The sequence below is a fragment of the Solanum dulcamara genome, chromosome 11, assembly GCF_947179165.1.
Source record: "Solanum dulcamara chromosome 11, daSolDulc1.2, whole genome shotgun sequence".
In the NCBI taxonomy this organism is placed as follows: domain Eukaryota; kingdom Viridiplantae; phylum Streptophyta; class Magnoliopsida; order Solanales; family Solanaceae; genus Solanum; species Solanum dulcamara.
This window is the reverse complement of record NC_077247.1, coordinates 43463970-43479120: the sequence shown is the minus strand read 5'-3', so window position 1 is coordinate 43479120 and position 15151 is coordinate 43463970. Positions and strand designations below refer to the sequence as shown.

The window sequence follows — 15151 nt, the reverse complement described above, 5'->3', positions numbered from 1 at the left end:
ATCAGAAATTTTTCGTGTGTGTGTAGGCTGTAGCAGCTGATAAACCACCAAGTATTGATTCATTAATCTAATGTTCAACCATAAATCCGAAAAAATTGGACTGATACTGGGACGATTAGCATGACCCTTGTACACGGATGATACACACAAATACTTAAATGAACAAGTGTAAAAAAATTATCCAGCCACAGAGTATTGAAACATAATTTATTTTTCCTCAAATTTAAGAACTACAATAATAAGTTCCTGCCGCTAGTCGAGGCTTCAATACGACCTCCGGGCACCCGACAAAAAAAAAAGCTCCTGAACAAAATCATATCATGCTTATTTATCATCAACGAATAAGTTATCTACATTTCAAACACATTTACAGAGCCTAGCAAATCAAAAAATTGGACACTCAACAATATTACCAAAAAATAAATAGATGTTATCAGCTGAATCAGCTATTAGTTGTGCTGTATGAAACTTTTACTATGACTGACAAAGGAATGTTTATAACATGACCCTGGTTTCCAAATAGTCCAATTCTTCCAAAGCTTGGTGAAGAATTGTTCATAGTAGCGTTAAAGACAACATTCAAGACCTGCTGCTGCCCACACGCAATAAAAAATCGTGCTGGTGTGACCTTTATAGAAACACCATAAGGCGCACTCCAACCAACAACATATGTTTCATTGGCAGCAATATTTATCAATGTTCTTTGAACTGTTCTGGATTGATTCAGTTTAGATATCGTGATTGAAGGCAAGTTCAGATCAGTTCCATTCATTGTAGATGCTCCACAGCTCTCACCAGTGTAATTCAGAACCATAGGTGCCGAACCATTTATGCCACAGAGGAATGACATGTAGTCACTATAGCCTACAATGAAAATTTTCAAATGCCATATCAGAGACTGGCAGAAAATGAAGTGATACAACAAGAACTACCAATTCAAACCCTCCCCTTGCCCAAAAAGTACCAGTGATTGCTCAAACTTGTGTGGGAGTAACTGCCATATATGTATCAACTTATTATTATCTTACATAAATTACATGTAAGAAGCTTAAAATAATTGACTACAGACTGAGTAGCATTTATTTTCTCCACGAAGTTTGAGCGGTTTGCAGTGAGCTTTATCTAGAATGGTCCACAAAACATAGACCTTTCAAGAAACCAAGTTGTAGACTTCCACAACATCGTGCTTAAACCAGTTTAAGATGTACTAATTTATCTAACACTACCCCAAGTACAATCATAAGTGGTGATATATCACAGCATCTGTCATTCACATTTTAATAGCATCTGATAACTAGTTAATATTATAACCAACAGTCGCCTCAACTTCGACAGAAAGATACATAGCAGCAAAGAAGAGTAGCTTACCTGTATCAAAAATAAGGCCTGGATCCAGTGCAGCAGTAGCATTCACAAATCCACTTCCCATGTCAAAAGGTGTTGCAGGAGACTGGTTTGAATCTGGATTAGCATATGAACGCTGGGCCAATATGGGACCACCATACTTGTCAGATAGAGAAGCAGTGGTAGAAAGTGCAGATCCAATAGCAGCAGTACTAAGATTAGGAAATTTCTGCTTAATCAGTGCTGCCAGACCAGCAACATGAGGGGCAGCCATGCTGGTTCCAGACATCATTGCAAAATTTTCACCTAAATATTGGAGTAACATAGGTAAGCAAATATATAATGTTATTTTCATTGATGTACAAGTAAACCCTTTTTCCTCTTTTGATAAGTAGCTTTACAAAACCTAAAAGGTTTCTTTAGTTAAACTACCTTCAAACTCAACCGAGTCCATGCCACCAGAACTCCAAGCGGCCCATATGAGATTTCCTGGGGCAACTAGGTTCGGTTTCAGTATGTCTGCATCATCAAGAAAACTATCTTCTGGATCTGGTCCCCGAGCAGAATAAAACATCACATTCGGAGCAGATAAGCTGAAATTTGCTTTAAGACCCCCTGAAATGCATGCAACTGCCCCAAACCTTGTAATTTTCTTAGTGACTTCATCTTGGTCCAGTGAAGAATTGTAGTACTGAAGTAAGATCTGCCAAATTACTTGAATCAGTGAATGCATATTGCAAATAAACATTTGAGTGCATGGAAACAAACCTTTGAAAGAACTTGAGGCAGGCTGATGAAAATGTACATATTTCTTTAAGAATTTTATCAACTTCAATGAAGTTTGAAGTTTTAACTAGGGGTGGCAAAATGGAACCAGACCCATCTGACCTGCCTAGAATTTCCAAGAATGCTTTCTCTCTGAGGCAAAAGTCTTTATTTCTTTCTTAAACTTCGTGTTCAATCAAACACCGTTATATGAATCACATGGAGGGAGTAGCATATTTCTCGGCATACCTTAGAATCATTTGCAGATGGAATTATGATGCCAGGCAATCTCATTGGAGTCGGATTGATTTGAAAACCGATGACAAAGGGATCCATGCAGAACACAACACCAGCTGCACTAAGGTTCTTCGCAGTTTCCAGGGCCTGTTTGATAGTGGAAAGTCCAAGCACGAAGCGGACAGAGTAGCTGCAAACTAATAGATTCCCTTGAACAAGAGTCTGATTGAAACTACTAGCATCTTGGCATTCTCCCACATACATATCATTAGCAGCTGTGTCATTCAAAGCATGACTTGCCATAACTAGAGTGTACATGCTATCTGTTCCAGCTGCAGCAAAATACAAAAACTTTTGAAGCCAACCATGTGACAGGAACTTCTTTAAAAGTTTTAAAGAACTTTAATGGGCAACGTGCTAGCCCCAGTGAATTGTAGTAATTGCTGAAGTGGTGTGCAAGCAAAAATCAAACAACTTCTTTTGCGTCCAAAGAAGGATGGTACCTCATTTCATTGTTGTATCCAGAACAAACTAACAAATTTGTGCCTAAGAAAGAAAAACAGCCTCTACAAGCAAAAATGTCTTGGAAACATGCAAATGGTAAGTTTTCCGAGTTCGTGATTATTATATGTTGATGATGGATGTGTCAGAGAAGAGAGAACAAGAAAGACTCATGCTTGGTAACTTGTATAGACCAAGAAAAAACATGATTTTTTTTATATCAAATTATCTTTGTAGTTTCATTAATCTTCTCCAGAATATAACATAACCTGGAGTACATTTTTGACTACTTGAGATAGTACAACAAATTTCGTTCAAAATTGACAAGAAAAATGTCCCTTAATGGCAAAATATATAGGCTATCTGTACACATTCTTTAACATCTCCATGTTCTTACAGCTTGGTCAAACACAACAACAATCCCACAAAGTAATCTTTCATTCTCCAGTGATTTTTAATGAAGACAAACTTCTGGAGCTTTTTTTTTACTATACATTCTAAAGAATAATTACTAAATCAATCTACAAGATAGACTTACGTGCAAGTCCAACTCCAGATATTGTGATATTGTTTCCCAGCACTATAGAGTTACTATAAACCCTGTCATGCGTTGAAGCACCAACAGTGAAGATCCATGGACTGAAGGATGAAACACTTTTAGGTGAAGGTCCAGTATTGCCTGCTGCTTGTACTACAAAGATGCCAGCCTTAACTGCTGATAGCAAGGCCATGTCTATAGGATTAAAGAAAGTCGCAACACCAGGAGGACGCCTGTTTGGGGTGATTGATAAATTGATAATGTCCACACCATCCTGAGCTGCCTATAAATTAAAACAGTTACGTATCAAAATGTTGAGGAATCAAGATCTTTCTCGTTTTTGCTTTACGAAGATGCACTTCATGCTTACTACGATGATGAAGAAGAGAATACAATCAGAAAGATCATAGTACAAGCAATGCAGGGCAACAACACCATCAGCACTTCTTTTACTTTCTTCTCTCGTTTCTATATAGTCCAAACAACACAGATACACTCCTCTTTTTTTTGTACCCTTTCTTCTCTACTCTATAATTAAAAATGAAAAGATACCTGGTCTATGGCAGCAACAACATCTGCAGCAAAACCACCAAAGCTCTTGTATAATGCCTTGTAAACTGCAATGCTGCAAACATCAACCCGTGATCAGTATCTCAGTCTGGTTTGTCAGTTTCGCAAAGGGCTCACAACTCAAGCAGTTGCTAACTTCTCCAGGATCTAACTCCCATTGGAAATAAGCATCCATATTTTTAGAATAATTTCTTCAGTAATTCATAAACAACAGGAAGAAAGATCAGTAAAGTCGAATTTCTGCAGTCTAGTAATAACAGGCTCAAAAGCCATTTGAAGTGTTCTAAACTGTTAAAGACACTTTAATTTCAGTTATATTTGTACAAAAAAGGTACTTAGGCTAAACTTATAATCAGGAGCTATAGCTGTAAAGAAGTGTTGCTTTAGCAGTCACTGCATCACATATTTCAAAAGAATACATGCCCAGACAGACCATTAACAAACATCACAAAGAGAGAGAGGTTATTGAAGATGAGCGGAAGAGAGAATAAGCATGTAAATTGATTGTAATCTAGTGTAGGCATAGACATCACTACAAAGCACAGGCAACCTCATCGGTATCTTTTTCAGGATCTCTTCCAAATAAACAAAAACAACAACATACTTGGTGACCAGTGTGATCCCACAAGTGACGTCTTGGGAGGGTCCAGTGTACGCATACCTTACCCCTACCTTGAGAAGTAGAGAGATTGTTTCCAAATAACAGACTACAATTACGTGTTCAGCATCACAATCACCATAGTTATTCTCGTAAATCAAAAAGGAAAAAGGTTCAACTTTTGAGGGCTCTTACTGTGCACGAGGAGCCATTCCACTAGCATCTCCAAAGTGATGTCCAGCTACAACAACAGGGATCCCATGGTTCCCTGCTGCAACTGAAGCTGTATGCCTGCACGTGGTTAAAAATATTCAAGCCACTTGGTAGTAGATATTACTTTCGGTAAACTCAAAAATTCAACGAATATAAGCAACTATCTATTTGGAGAAAGCATGCCAATTATATAAAGAAGGTCTGAACCATCATCCGTTGCTTTTCTTCCGTGTGTGTGTTTGTCTATATGTTGTGTGGGTTTAACTCTTTGGGATCATCAAGGGTACGTCCATGGCTGTAAGCATACTAATTGTAGTCCAACGGAAGTACTTTAATATCACCAAAGTCAAAATAAAGCAACTCCCATAAAATAAAAGAGTATTTTCAGCTATAGGAGGGAAAGATGGTCTATTAGCAAATTCAAATCAATCAACTCCAGCAAGTGGATAGTCAAAACTGATACTTACTTTTGCTTCTTTCCCAAATCAGTCTATACTGCATGTTTGGTAGGTTATCCTACTCTGTACCAGATTTTGAATTTATGATATTGCATGTTTTGTAGGTTACGTGAAAGAGTTCTATAATGAGAAACAAAAATGGATCATTTGATATCTCAGAACAGGAATCATGAATGAATTTTTAGAAAAAATATGATATTTGTGGTAGGCTTAGAAGGTTTCGTGTACCTGTCATTTATTGAAGAATGAATATATTTGGTTATCCCGAATTCCAAATGGTTACTTGGGCTCAAGTCAACCCAGTGGAGAAAGACTTTACTTCTATTGAAAGAACTTCAACTTTTAAAAGAGATCAGAGGAATATTTGTCTAAGCAAGCAAATAAATTTGAACCAGGCACATAGAATATAAAATAAGCATGTCAACCAAGGGTAATTGCTTCTTCGAGACCAATTTCAACAAAAATCGAGATTGGAATGAAATACTGGCTAGACCCCAGCCACTTTGTTGGCACTAATTGAAAGGACTTAGTTCTCTAGAAATTGGTGTGCTCTGTAAAGAATGCTCAAGGACAAAAAGCTACAGAGAAATGGTCCATAAGGAAGATCAGACTTACGTCCCATGGCCGTCACCATCAAAAGGAGAAGCATAGTCCTGAGTTGTGTTAAATATCCCCCTGGTTATAGCAGAGGCTGCAAAATGGCGGGCGCCAACAAGCTTCCTGTTGCAGGATCCAGATGGGAAATCTCGAGTGACCTCACAAATACCTGAAAAATGCTGGGGAACAGGATAATGCCTCTCAGGTGTATTATCAGAGAAGCTAGGGTGCATTGGATCAATTCCAGTGTCAATGAAACCAATCACAATGCCTTCCCCAGCAGTTTCATATCCACCCTCTTGAGCCCATGCCCCGAGAGGAAGACCTAGGAACTGTGGTGTATGTGTAGTTGCAGTTCTGACCGAGAAATCCAACGCCACATTTGACACTTCTCTCCTATTTGCAAGCTTGAAAGCCTTGAAATATAAACATATGCATGAGTTGATATAAGGATCAAAAAACACGAAACCACATAATTGCTTAACTATCTAGAGTGTCATGAAAACTTAGCAACAAAAAAGGCAATGACAGCTGTTAGTGAAACAAGATTTCAATACCACTCACTGATAATATACCTGCTGGGGAGTAACAAGCACAGCAAATCCATTGATCAAGTAGTGGTAGCTGTAAAGTTTCAAATACTTTTCTCCTCTCAATACGTTCCTCAATAAAGAATCATGCATCCTTGATGTGGAGGAAGCATTGTGGGCGTGTTTGTGTGAAATATGGCTGATTCAAATAAAGCTGATCAATGATATGAAAATGTAAAGCTTCTCACTTTCACAGAGATATAAAATAAGAACACAGACGACGAGCAAACACACTAGTCCATTAATGCAAGAAATACAAAAATGTCAGTTAAGGACAAGACCATAATGTGATAATTGAGTAAGATTAAAACTTCTCAATTACAACTGAACAGCTCAAACAATTTTAACGATAAAAACTTCTATGTTACAACTGGACAGCTCAAACAATTTAGCTATCTGAAACTCTTAACCTAATAATTCATTGCACAGTGTAACTCATCAGTTACAAGAATTCCCTCTTTTAGCATGCACAATCGAGAACTTCAGACACTTTGGGCATTATAAAAACTAATTTCAAGCCAGTAAAAGACTTGCATTTATAGTTTCCCAAATCACAGCTAAAACCTTCCATCATTCATTGAACAAAACAAACTAGCAAGAAAGGTATAGCTCTTTTCAAGAAGCATGGAATTAAATAGTTAACAAACAATACCTTGGTTTATCCAGTCTACTAACATTTCCTGAATCATGATTCTTGGAGTGGTGGTGATGGTGACCCTTCACTCTAAACTCCTCACCATATAAATGAGAAACAGGAGCTTGTTTCAGAGTAACAATATACACAACAGCATCTGAATCTGCATCCTCCAGACACAACCCACAAGCGGCAAATACCCCCAAAAATAGCACTACAAACAACAACTTAAAGGTGAAATCTTTTTCTATTTTGTGCTCAACCCAGGTCCTATAAGCTCCCATTTTAGCAAAATCACAACAGAGCTACTCTTTTTTCACCAAAAAAAAAACTACCCATTTGCTCCATCGGCAATTCCCAAGCTTAAAGACTTGCTTTTTTCAAGTACCACTAGAAGTGAAGTTCACAAAGGATGCTTTGCAGTATGTGGGCACTGATAGAAACTTTATTTGTGCTTTACATTAATGGGAACCCTCTGGTTATTGCCACCACCAAGAATTGGAAGAAGAATGAAGACAGCTGCATTTAATAATAAGCAGAGGAGAATCTGTGAAGCTTTCTTGGATGCTGTGCATGTGAACGTTTTGTTTATTCATATTTATAAATAAAAATAATACAGTAAATCGAATTTTTATTTTATCTTTTTGCTTTTTTTGTTCTTATATTACTAGCAATATTGATGAAACAAAAATTGAAATGTTTTCTCGTTTTGCTTTTGTTCTTTTGTGGTGTCTGATTTAATGCATATTGTCTTCTTTCTTTAACGGGCATTTTTATCCATAGTTGTGTGAATCAGATCATAGTTTGGACTTTGGTATCATGTGATTACATAATAAAGTCATATTGGTATGAAACGGCATTTTAAGAATCTCTGTGTTTTTCTTCCCTTCTTTTTTTTCCTTTTTATGAAAGGGATAGTCAGGGTGTGAAGTTTGTTATTGTTTTTTCATCTGTGATTTGTGAGTTATTACAATATTTTTTTTGTTTTTTACTGTATTTTCTTATTAACTAAGTGTGATGATCATTTCACTAGTCTCAAATAAGTTTTTCTTTTTTATCGTATTTGAATTGAAACTATCGAATTCATATTCAGATATTGCAGGATTCATTTTTGAAAACGATGCTCCAACATAATTTTATTCATACTCAAAAATTCAAATCTAAAACTCCTAATTAAATATAAAGGGACCTCAATTATCTTACCACAACTAATATTGATCTCAAATAAGTCATAACTCATATTTAGAAGTTTTTTCTTCATTTCAAAACATCTATATATTCTTATCTTTCAAATAAAGACTATTATCAAATAAAAATTACAGTCATACAAGTAAAATCATTATTGATCTACGGTAAATCACATATTTAGTAAATATTTTATGACGATTCTGATCATGTTTTTTTTTCTCTTTGAATTTTGATTTATTTTACCTGACATTTTTATAATGAAACCCTTTCAAAAATATCTAAAAATTTTCTCGATTTTAAATAGCAGATTTATGCATCTAATAGTATAAAAAGTTAACTAAATTATTAAGCCGAAAAAAAAAACTATAGACTTATAAAAGTTGCCATAATTATAGACGAAATCATTCTTCAAAGGAAAAAGTTGGTAAACATGATGTGGTGGGCCAAAATTAGAAGATGATGGTTCTGCCTTTTTTTTTTTGTGGTAGAACGTTAAAATTTGTTCCTTTTGTTCTTTTAATTCGAAAAGAGATAGTAGTTATGAGTAAAAGATTAATCCTCTTTTAGCTCGTGCTAATTCTACTAACACAGTCACTAGTATAAATGATGACATTTATCTTTAAAGAAAGATACTTTTAATCTTTTACATGTTAATGCATAATAACGATATAATGATCTTCGAAATTTATAAATGAATAAAAGGATTTGATTATATATGCTCTTATAGAGGATTGTAAATTTTTTTTGTTTCCATCTTTATTTCTATCCCGTAGAGATTTATTTGATCATATTGATTTGATATCAAATTAATTCATATATGGTTCGATTGATCTAACTTGCATAATTAATTGATTCCGTTTTATTGAGAATCAATGAAGAGTAGGGTTTTGCTTAATCCTTGCTTGACCTATTCAGTATTCACGGACAGTGACGGAGTCAAACTTTTTAGTAAAAAAGTTTAAAATCTAAAAAAATAGATTAATGAACTAGCCGAAAAGAGTTCGACATGTATTATATATACATAAAAAATTATTTTAATTATATATAAATAATATAATTTTTCGCCCAATGGAATTCGGACGTAAGGTATCTCCACCACTGTCCACGGATCATTAAAAAAAAAAAAAACTCGCCCTACAATAATTATACTTTATATGCCAAGTCCCCTAATAATGAGATAAATCCAAATTTTTCCTCTTTCTAAGTCAAATTTGATCCTTAAAGTTAGGATGTGAATTTACTGAAAGAAATATTTTTTAATTAAAATTAAAAGATTAAAAAATTATACGAAAAGTATTATAAAATTACAACTTTTCTCATGTTAATTTGATGAAAAAATTAAAATATTAATCAAAATTTACATAGTTTGACTCCAGAAAATCAAAATATGACAACTGACTTGAGATGAAGAAAGTAATAGTCAACTAGACTCTCTTCGTTTCAAAATAAGTGATGCTTTTTACTTTGCACACTCTCTTTAAGAAAATTACTCATTCTTAGAAAATAAGAAGTGTTTTACTACTTTACCCTTAATTAAATGTCTTGAAGAAAGAAGTGATTCTTTGATGGTCTAAAACTCTATGTATTAAACGAATGATAATTTTGAAAAGAAACAAATATTTCTTTTTAATTATGCGAAATATCACTTATTTTAAAATGAGAAATATGAGTTTGGAGTATGTGTGTACCACCGCACTTATTATCACATCACATACATTATTATGGAGTCCCTTTTTTTAACGATGAATTGGGATGACACATTAGCAAATATTTATTATGCATAATTATTGCGTACTTTATATATATATATATATATATATATATATATATATATATATATATATATGTAAGTTCGATGTACAAATAATTGCTTACCTAGCTAAAATTAGTTCAGTATTTATAGTTGTACGTGTGCTCGTACATAAATACTCAAAATTAGCATTAGAAAAATATACTCTTTTTGTTCATTTCACATGAATATGAATTTGAGTTACATCAATAACCAACTTGGTAGTGCAATACGTTTACTAATGACTACTTAATTGGTAATCATTTTTGTTATATCACCGATTAGATAATATTTATAAAATAAATTATCTTGAAAATATTTTATTAGTACTTTAATTGTGTAAATTGATGGCAACGTCACTGTACACTGAAACACAAAAAGGTATAATGTTATAACCAAATACACACAGTAGCGTAGCTATGTCGAAATTAAAGGACAGTCAAATTGAATATCTATCGTTAAAAATTATATCGTATATATATATAAATTATTTTTTTATAAATATAAATTAAATCTTAAACACTTTTAATAAGTGAATTGAAAGGTATTTTGGGGCGGTGGTGCATTGTGCATGTGAAGGGCACCAAATATTATTAGTCATCAGCAACTTTTTTTTTTGGAAAAAGGAAGGAGAGTGGATAGTTAGGTTTGTTTTCTTCGTGGATTAAAATAGAATTTTGGAAAGAAGTGAACATAAATTAACAACTCCTTGAAATAATTAAATTAAAATATGTTTATTATCGGGTTAGCCTATGCTCTTTTTTTTTCTTCCTTTTTTGGGATAAGGCATAACTAGTTTTGAATTTTGATCGAAATTCAAGCGACACACATCAATTTAATTAGGGTCCTACAACAACAACAACAACAATCCAGTGAAATCCCACAACATGGGGTCTGGGAAGGGTAGAATGTACGCAGACCTTACTCCTACCAAGGTAGGACGGCTGTTTCCTGGAGACTCTCGGCTCAGTAAAAGCATAAATGCATAAAAAAAATGTTAGATAAGAATAGAAAATTAAAAGCTTTATAAGAAAAACAACAAACAAATAACGAATAGATAACAAATAAATACAAATAAATAAATACAAATAACAAATAACGATTAAATAAATAATGAAAGCGTCATAGGTAAAATTGAGTAATCAAAGCATAGAAAGTAATAAATAATAACAGAAATAACAGAAATCAGAAGTCAAAGCGCAAGAGATCGTAATGCACTACTACGCCTATGAATAGAGAAGAATAACGAGACTATGAACTAGCCTTCTACCCTAATGTGGGTCCTCCACACCCTCCTATCTAAGGTCATGTTCTCCGTAAGCTGTAACTGTGTCATGTCCTGTCTAATCACCTCTCCCCAATACTTCTTCGGCCTACCCCTACCTCTTCTGTAACCATCCATGGCCAGTCTCTCACACCTCCGCACTGGGGCATCTGTGTCTCTCCTCTTCACATGTCCATACCATCTCAGTCGCATTTCCCGCATCTTGTCTTCCACCGAGGCCACTCCTACCTTGTCCCGAATAGCCTCATTTCTAATCCTGTCGCTCTTGGTGTGCCCACACATCCATCTCAGCATTCTCATCTCAGCAACTTTCATCTTTTGAATGTGAGAAGTCTTAACTGGCCAACACTCCGCCCCATACAGCATAGCCGGTCTAACCACCACTTTGTAGAACTTGCCCTTAAGTTTTGGTGGCACATTCTTGTCACATAGCACTCCGGAAGCGAGCCTCCATTTCATCCACCCTACCCCAATACGATGTGTGACATCATCGTCAATCTCCCCGCTGCCTTGCATGATAGACCCAAGATACTTGCAACTACTTCTCTTTTGGATGACCTGAGCACCAAGCCTAACTTCAACGCCAACCTCCTGAGGTGTCTCACTGAACTTGCACTCTAAGTACTCTGTCTTTGTCCTACTCAACTTAAACCCTTTAGACTCCAAGGTATGTCTCCAATCCTCCAGCTTAGCGTTAACTCCGCGGCAAGTCTCATCGATCAGGACTATGTCATCCGCGAAAAGCATACACCATGGCACCGCACCTTGAATTTGTCGCGTCAATCCATCTATCACCAAGGCAAATAAAAAAGGACTAAGAGCTGATCCTTGATGCAACCCCATCACCACTGGGAAGTGCTCTGAGTCCCCTCCTACTGTCCTTACCCTGGTTTTGGCTCCCTCGTACATGTCCTTGATCACCCTAATGTATGCCATAGGTACACCTTTAGCCTCCAAACATGTCCATAGTATTTCTCTTGGGACTTTATCATAAGCCTTTTCTAGGTCGATGAATACCATATGCAAGTCCCTCTTCCTCTCCCTATGCTGCTCCACCAGTCTCCTCATAAGATGGATGGCTTCTGTAGTTGAGCGTTCCGGCATAAATCCAAACTGGTTCTCTGAAATAGACACGTCTCTCCTCACCCTCATCTCTACCACTCTTTCCCACAGTTTCATAGTATGGCTTAGTAGCTTAATACCTCTATAGTTGTTGCAACTTTGGATATCCCCTTTGTTTTTATATAGAGGGATCATTATGCTCGACCTCCATTCTTCGGGCATCGTTGCCATTTTAAAGATGACATTAAATAACCTAGTCAACCACTCCAAACCTACCGAGCTAGTGCTCTTCCAAAATTCCCCAGGAATCTCGTCAAGTCCGGTTGCTCTTCCCCAGCGCATCCTACGAACGACACTCTTAACCTCCTCGACCTTAATACTCCTGCAATACCCAAAATTGCAACGCCTCCCTGTATGTTCTAAATCTCCCAACACAAAGTCTCTGTCCCCTTCCTCATTCAAGAGTTTATGGAAATAGGACTGCCATCTCTGTTTAATGAGGGTCTCGTCTACCAATACTTTTCCATGCTCGTCCTTAATGCACTTCACTTGGTCCACATCGCGTGCCCTTCTCTCCCGCGCCCTGGCTAGCCTGAACAATTTTCTATCCCCACCTTTCTCTTCTAGTTCAGCATAAAGGCGTCCTATTTAAATTATTTTATAATGGAATAAATACATTCTAAAAGCTAATGTAACATAAAAAGTTTGCAAAATCTCTTGAAGGTAAGTAATGAGTGAAAAATTTGGATACATGTCATTTTTTAATTGGTAAATTTATAATTAGTTAGTACATATAATTATTGATATTAAAACTTATATAATTATTTTCATTTCTTTCTATGTAAAATATTTTTTTCACATTAAACTTTTTATTTTTTTCTTTCATTAATTTCTTAGCTTTTCGCTTTTAAGTATTTTTAAAAAATTATGTGTATTTTAAAAAAATAAAAATAAAAAAGACCTTTAATTTTAACGTTTTAACTTCTTTTTTTTATGTTTTATTTGATTTTTTCCACTTATTTTGATATTCATTTGAAATTAACTTATTTTAAATACAAGACATCGGAATTAACTTTGAAATTAAATTAAAAGGAATGACAAACAAAATAACAAGAGTAAATAAAATTAATAGAAAAATAAAAGAGAAAAGACAATAAAGGTAAAAAAAAATAAAAAAGGTTAAATACAAGGATTTTTTTGAATATTTTTATGTGTTTATGATGAATAACATATCTCATGATATTTAATCTCAATATAATTAATTCTGAGATGTATCTTAGGTATAAGAAGACATAGGATTCTGGCCTATTTTAAGGCCGTTACTTTTTGTTTTGGAAAAGTGAGTTTGGGCTTATTTCAAAGTGGAGGGACCATGTAAATTAATTCATCCTTTGAAAGGGGGAACCCAATTCCATCATTATGACAATATCCTTTTCCTGTCTGATTTTCAATTATCAACAATTTTTCAAAGAAGATTTTCATCATTATTACAAACTTCTTAAAGAATTTTGTTATTTTCGTAAACTATCCTCGAGATAGTTGAGTAATCATAAGTCATTAATTCTTTCATCCATATTTACTTATCAACGGTATTAAAAATAAGTATGTATATTTACTTGTTCAGTTTAAATAGCTAAGAGATAAAAAAATATGTCGAGTTATGAAATGTCCGAACCTATTGCGTTGTCTGTTTCCTTGTATCTTATGACTAAGTGTCTGTTTGACGTAATTTATTTTAAGCAGCTTATAAGTTATTTTTAACTTATAAGCTATTTTAGATAAGTTAAGTCAAACAGACCCAATTATTTTTGGGGCTTATTTTAAATATAAAATGACTTTAAGTTGGTCAGTCAAACACTTAAAAAAGCTGAAAATAGTTTATAAGTAATTTATAAACCAATCCAAACGGGCTCTAAGTGCTTGTTTGACTTCATTTATTTTAAACAGCTTATAGTTAAGCCAAACAGACTCAATCATTTTTTAGGCTTATTTTAAGCACAAAATAATTTTAAATTAATCAGTCAAACACTGAAAAAAATCAAAAACAACTTATAAAAATCTTATAAGTCAATCCAAACGGGCTCTAACTTTCCTATACACTCTTCAACTTCTATTTTGGCCCAAAAGAAATGGGTCATCACTTGAGAAAATTAACCCAACACCATAGGGTGCAATTTAAAGGGGAAAGTGCATAAATGTTTGTCCGTTTATCACTTTGGAACAACTCTAAACATACGCGTTTGAAGTATTATATGGTTAAATTTTTATCTCATATGACGGAAGTTTAGTCACTGTTACTTGACTTCAAAATAATATTTTACCTAAAATAGTTTAATTGTTATAAAGTAAAAACTAAATAATAAATCGAATTAGTATAAGAGAAAACCAAGAAAGAGGAGAAATAGTAGAAAGAAAAGAGAGAGGAAATTTTGTATTCCTTAGTTTTTGTGTGTTTTTTCCATCCAAATAACAATGCTTTTTATAGGCATGAAAAGGATATAATGGGCATTCATAAAATTGTCAACACTCCCCCTTGGATGCCCATGTAAAATAAAAGTTCTAGTGAAAGAATAAATATATATAATTATTCTAATACGCATTGATGCTGCCTCATTAAAAACCTTCCAAGGAAAATCCAGTGGGACAAAACCTCGTAAGGAAAAAAGAGTACAACGCGTATTAACTCCCCCTGATGAGAACATCAATTCAAAGATTTGAATCTTCGCATTCCAAGCTTGTGCACCATCTTTTTAAAGGTTGCAGTTGGTAGATACTTGGTGAA

At 34.6% G+C, this 15151-nt stretch overlaps 1 protein-coding gene and 1 non-coding gene across 3 annotated transcripts; one reads left to right on the top strand and one right to left on the bottom strand.

Annotated features, from left to right (window-relative positions):
• Positions 1 to 68: 68 nt before the first annotated feature.
• LOC129875357 (U6 spliceosomal RNA) lies at positions 69 to 172 on the top strand. The gene has a single exon (XR_008763155.1). It is a non-coding gene; the product is annotated as a U6 spliceosomal RNA (small nuclear RNA).
• Positions 173 to 304: 132 nt separating this feature from the next.
• On the bottom strand, positions 305 to 7634 carry LOC129873623 (subtilisin-like protease SBT2.2). 2 transcript variants are annotated; one of them, XM_055948751.1, is made up of 10 exons: positions 7064 to 7634; positions 6397 to 6550; positions 5840 to 6237; positions 4749 to 4844; positions 3938 to 4010; positions 3386 to 3668; positions 2359 to 2678; positions 1777 to 2047; positions 1369 to 1650; positions 305 to 864 (listed from the first exon to the last, which is right to left on the bottom strand). In XM_055948751.1, the coding sequence occupies exons 1-10, from the start codon at positions 7327 to 7329 to the stop codon at positions 443 to 445; spliced, it is 2565 nt and encodes an 854-aa protein (XP_055804726.1). In that variant the 5' UTR covers positions 7330 to 7634; the 3' UTR covers positions 305 to 442. The 2 variants fall into 2 exon arrangements, with proteins under 2 accessions (XP_055804726.1, XP_055804727.1); XM_055948752.1 differs by having other exon boundaries at positions 6397 to 6565; positions 7064 to 7151.
• Between the last annotated feature and the right edge of the window lie 7517 nt (positions 7635 to 15151).

What these genes read in the sequence shown, in the direction of transcription:
- LOC129873623 (XM_055948751.1), bottom strand. Translation starts at nt 7,329, where the DNA reads ATGGGAGCTTATAGGACCTGGGTTGAGCACAAAATAGAAAAAGATTTC. An exon ending in GGAATGGCTCCTCGTGCACA is followed by an intron (nt 4,011 to 4,748) that starts GTAAGAGCCCTC and finishes TGATGTTTGCAG; the next exon opens with CATTGCAGTTTACAAGGCAT. An exon ending in GGACTCGGTTGAGTTTGAAG is followed by an intron (nt 1,651 to 1,776) that starts GTAGTTTAACTA and finishes TCCAATATTTAG; the next exon opens with GTGAAAATTTTGCAATGATG.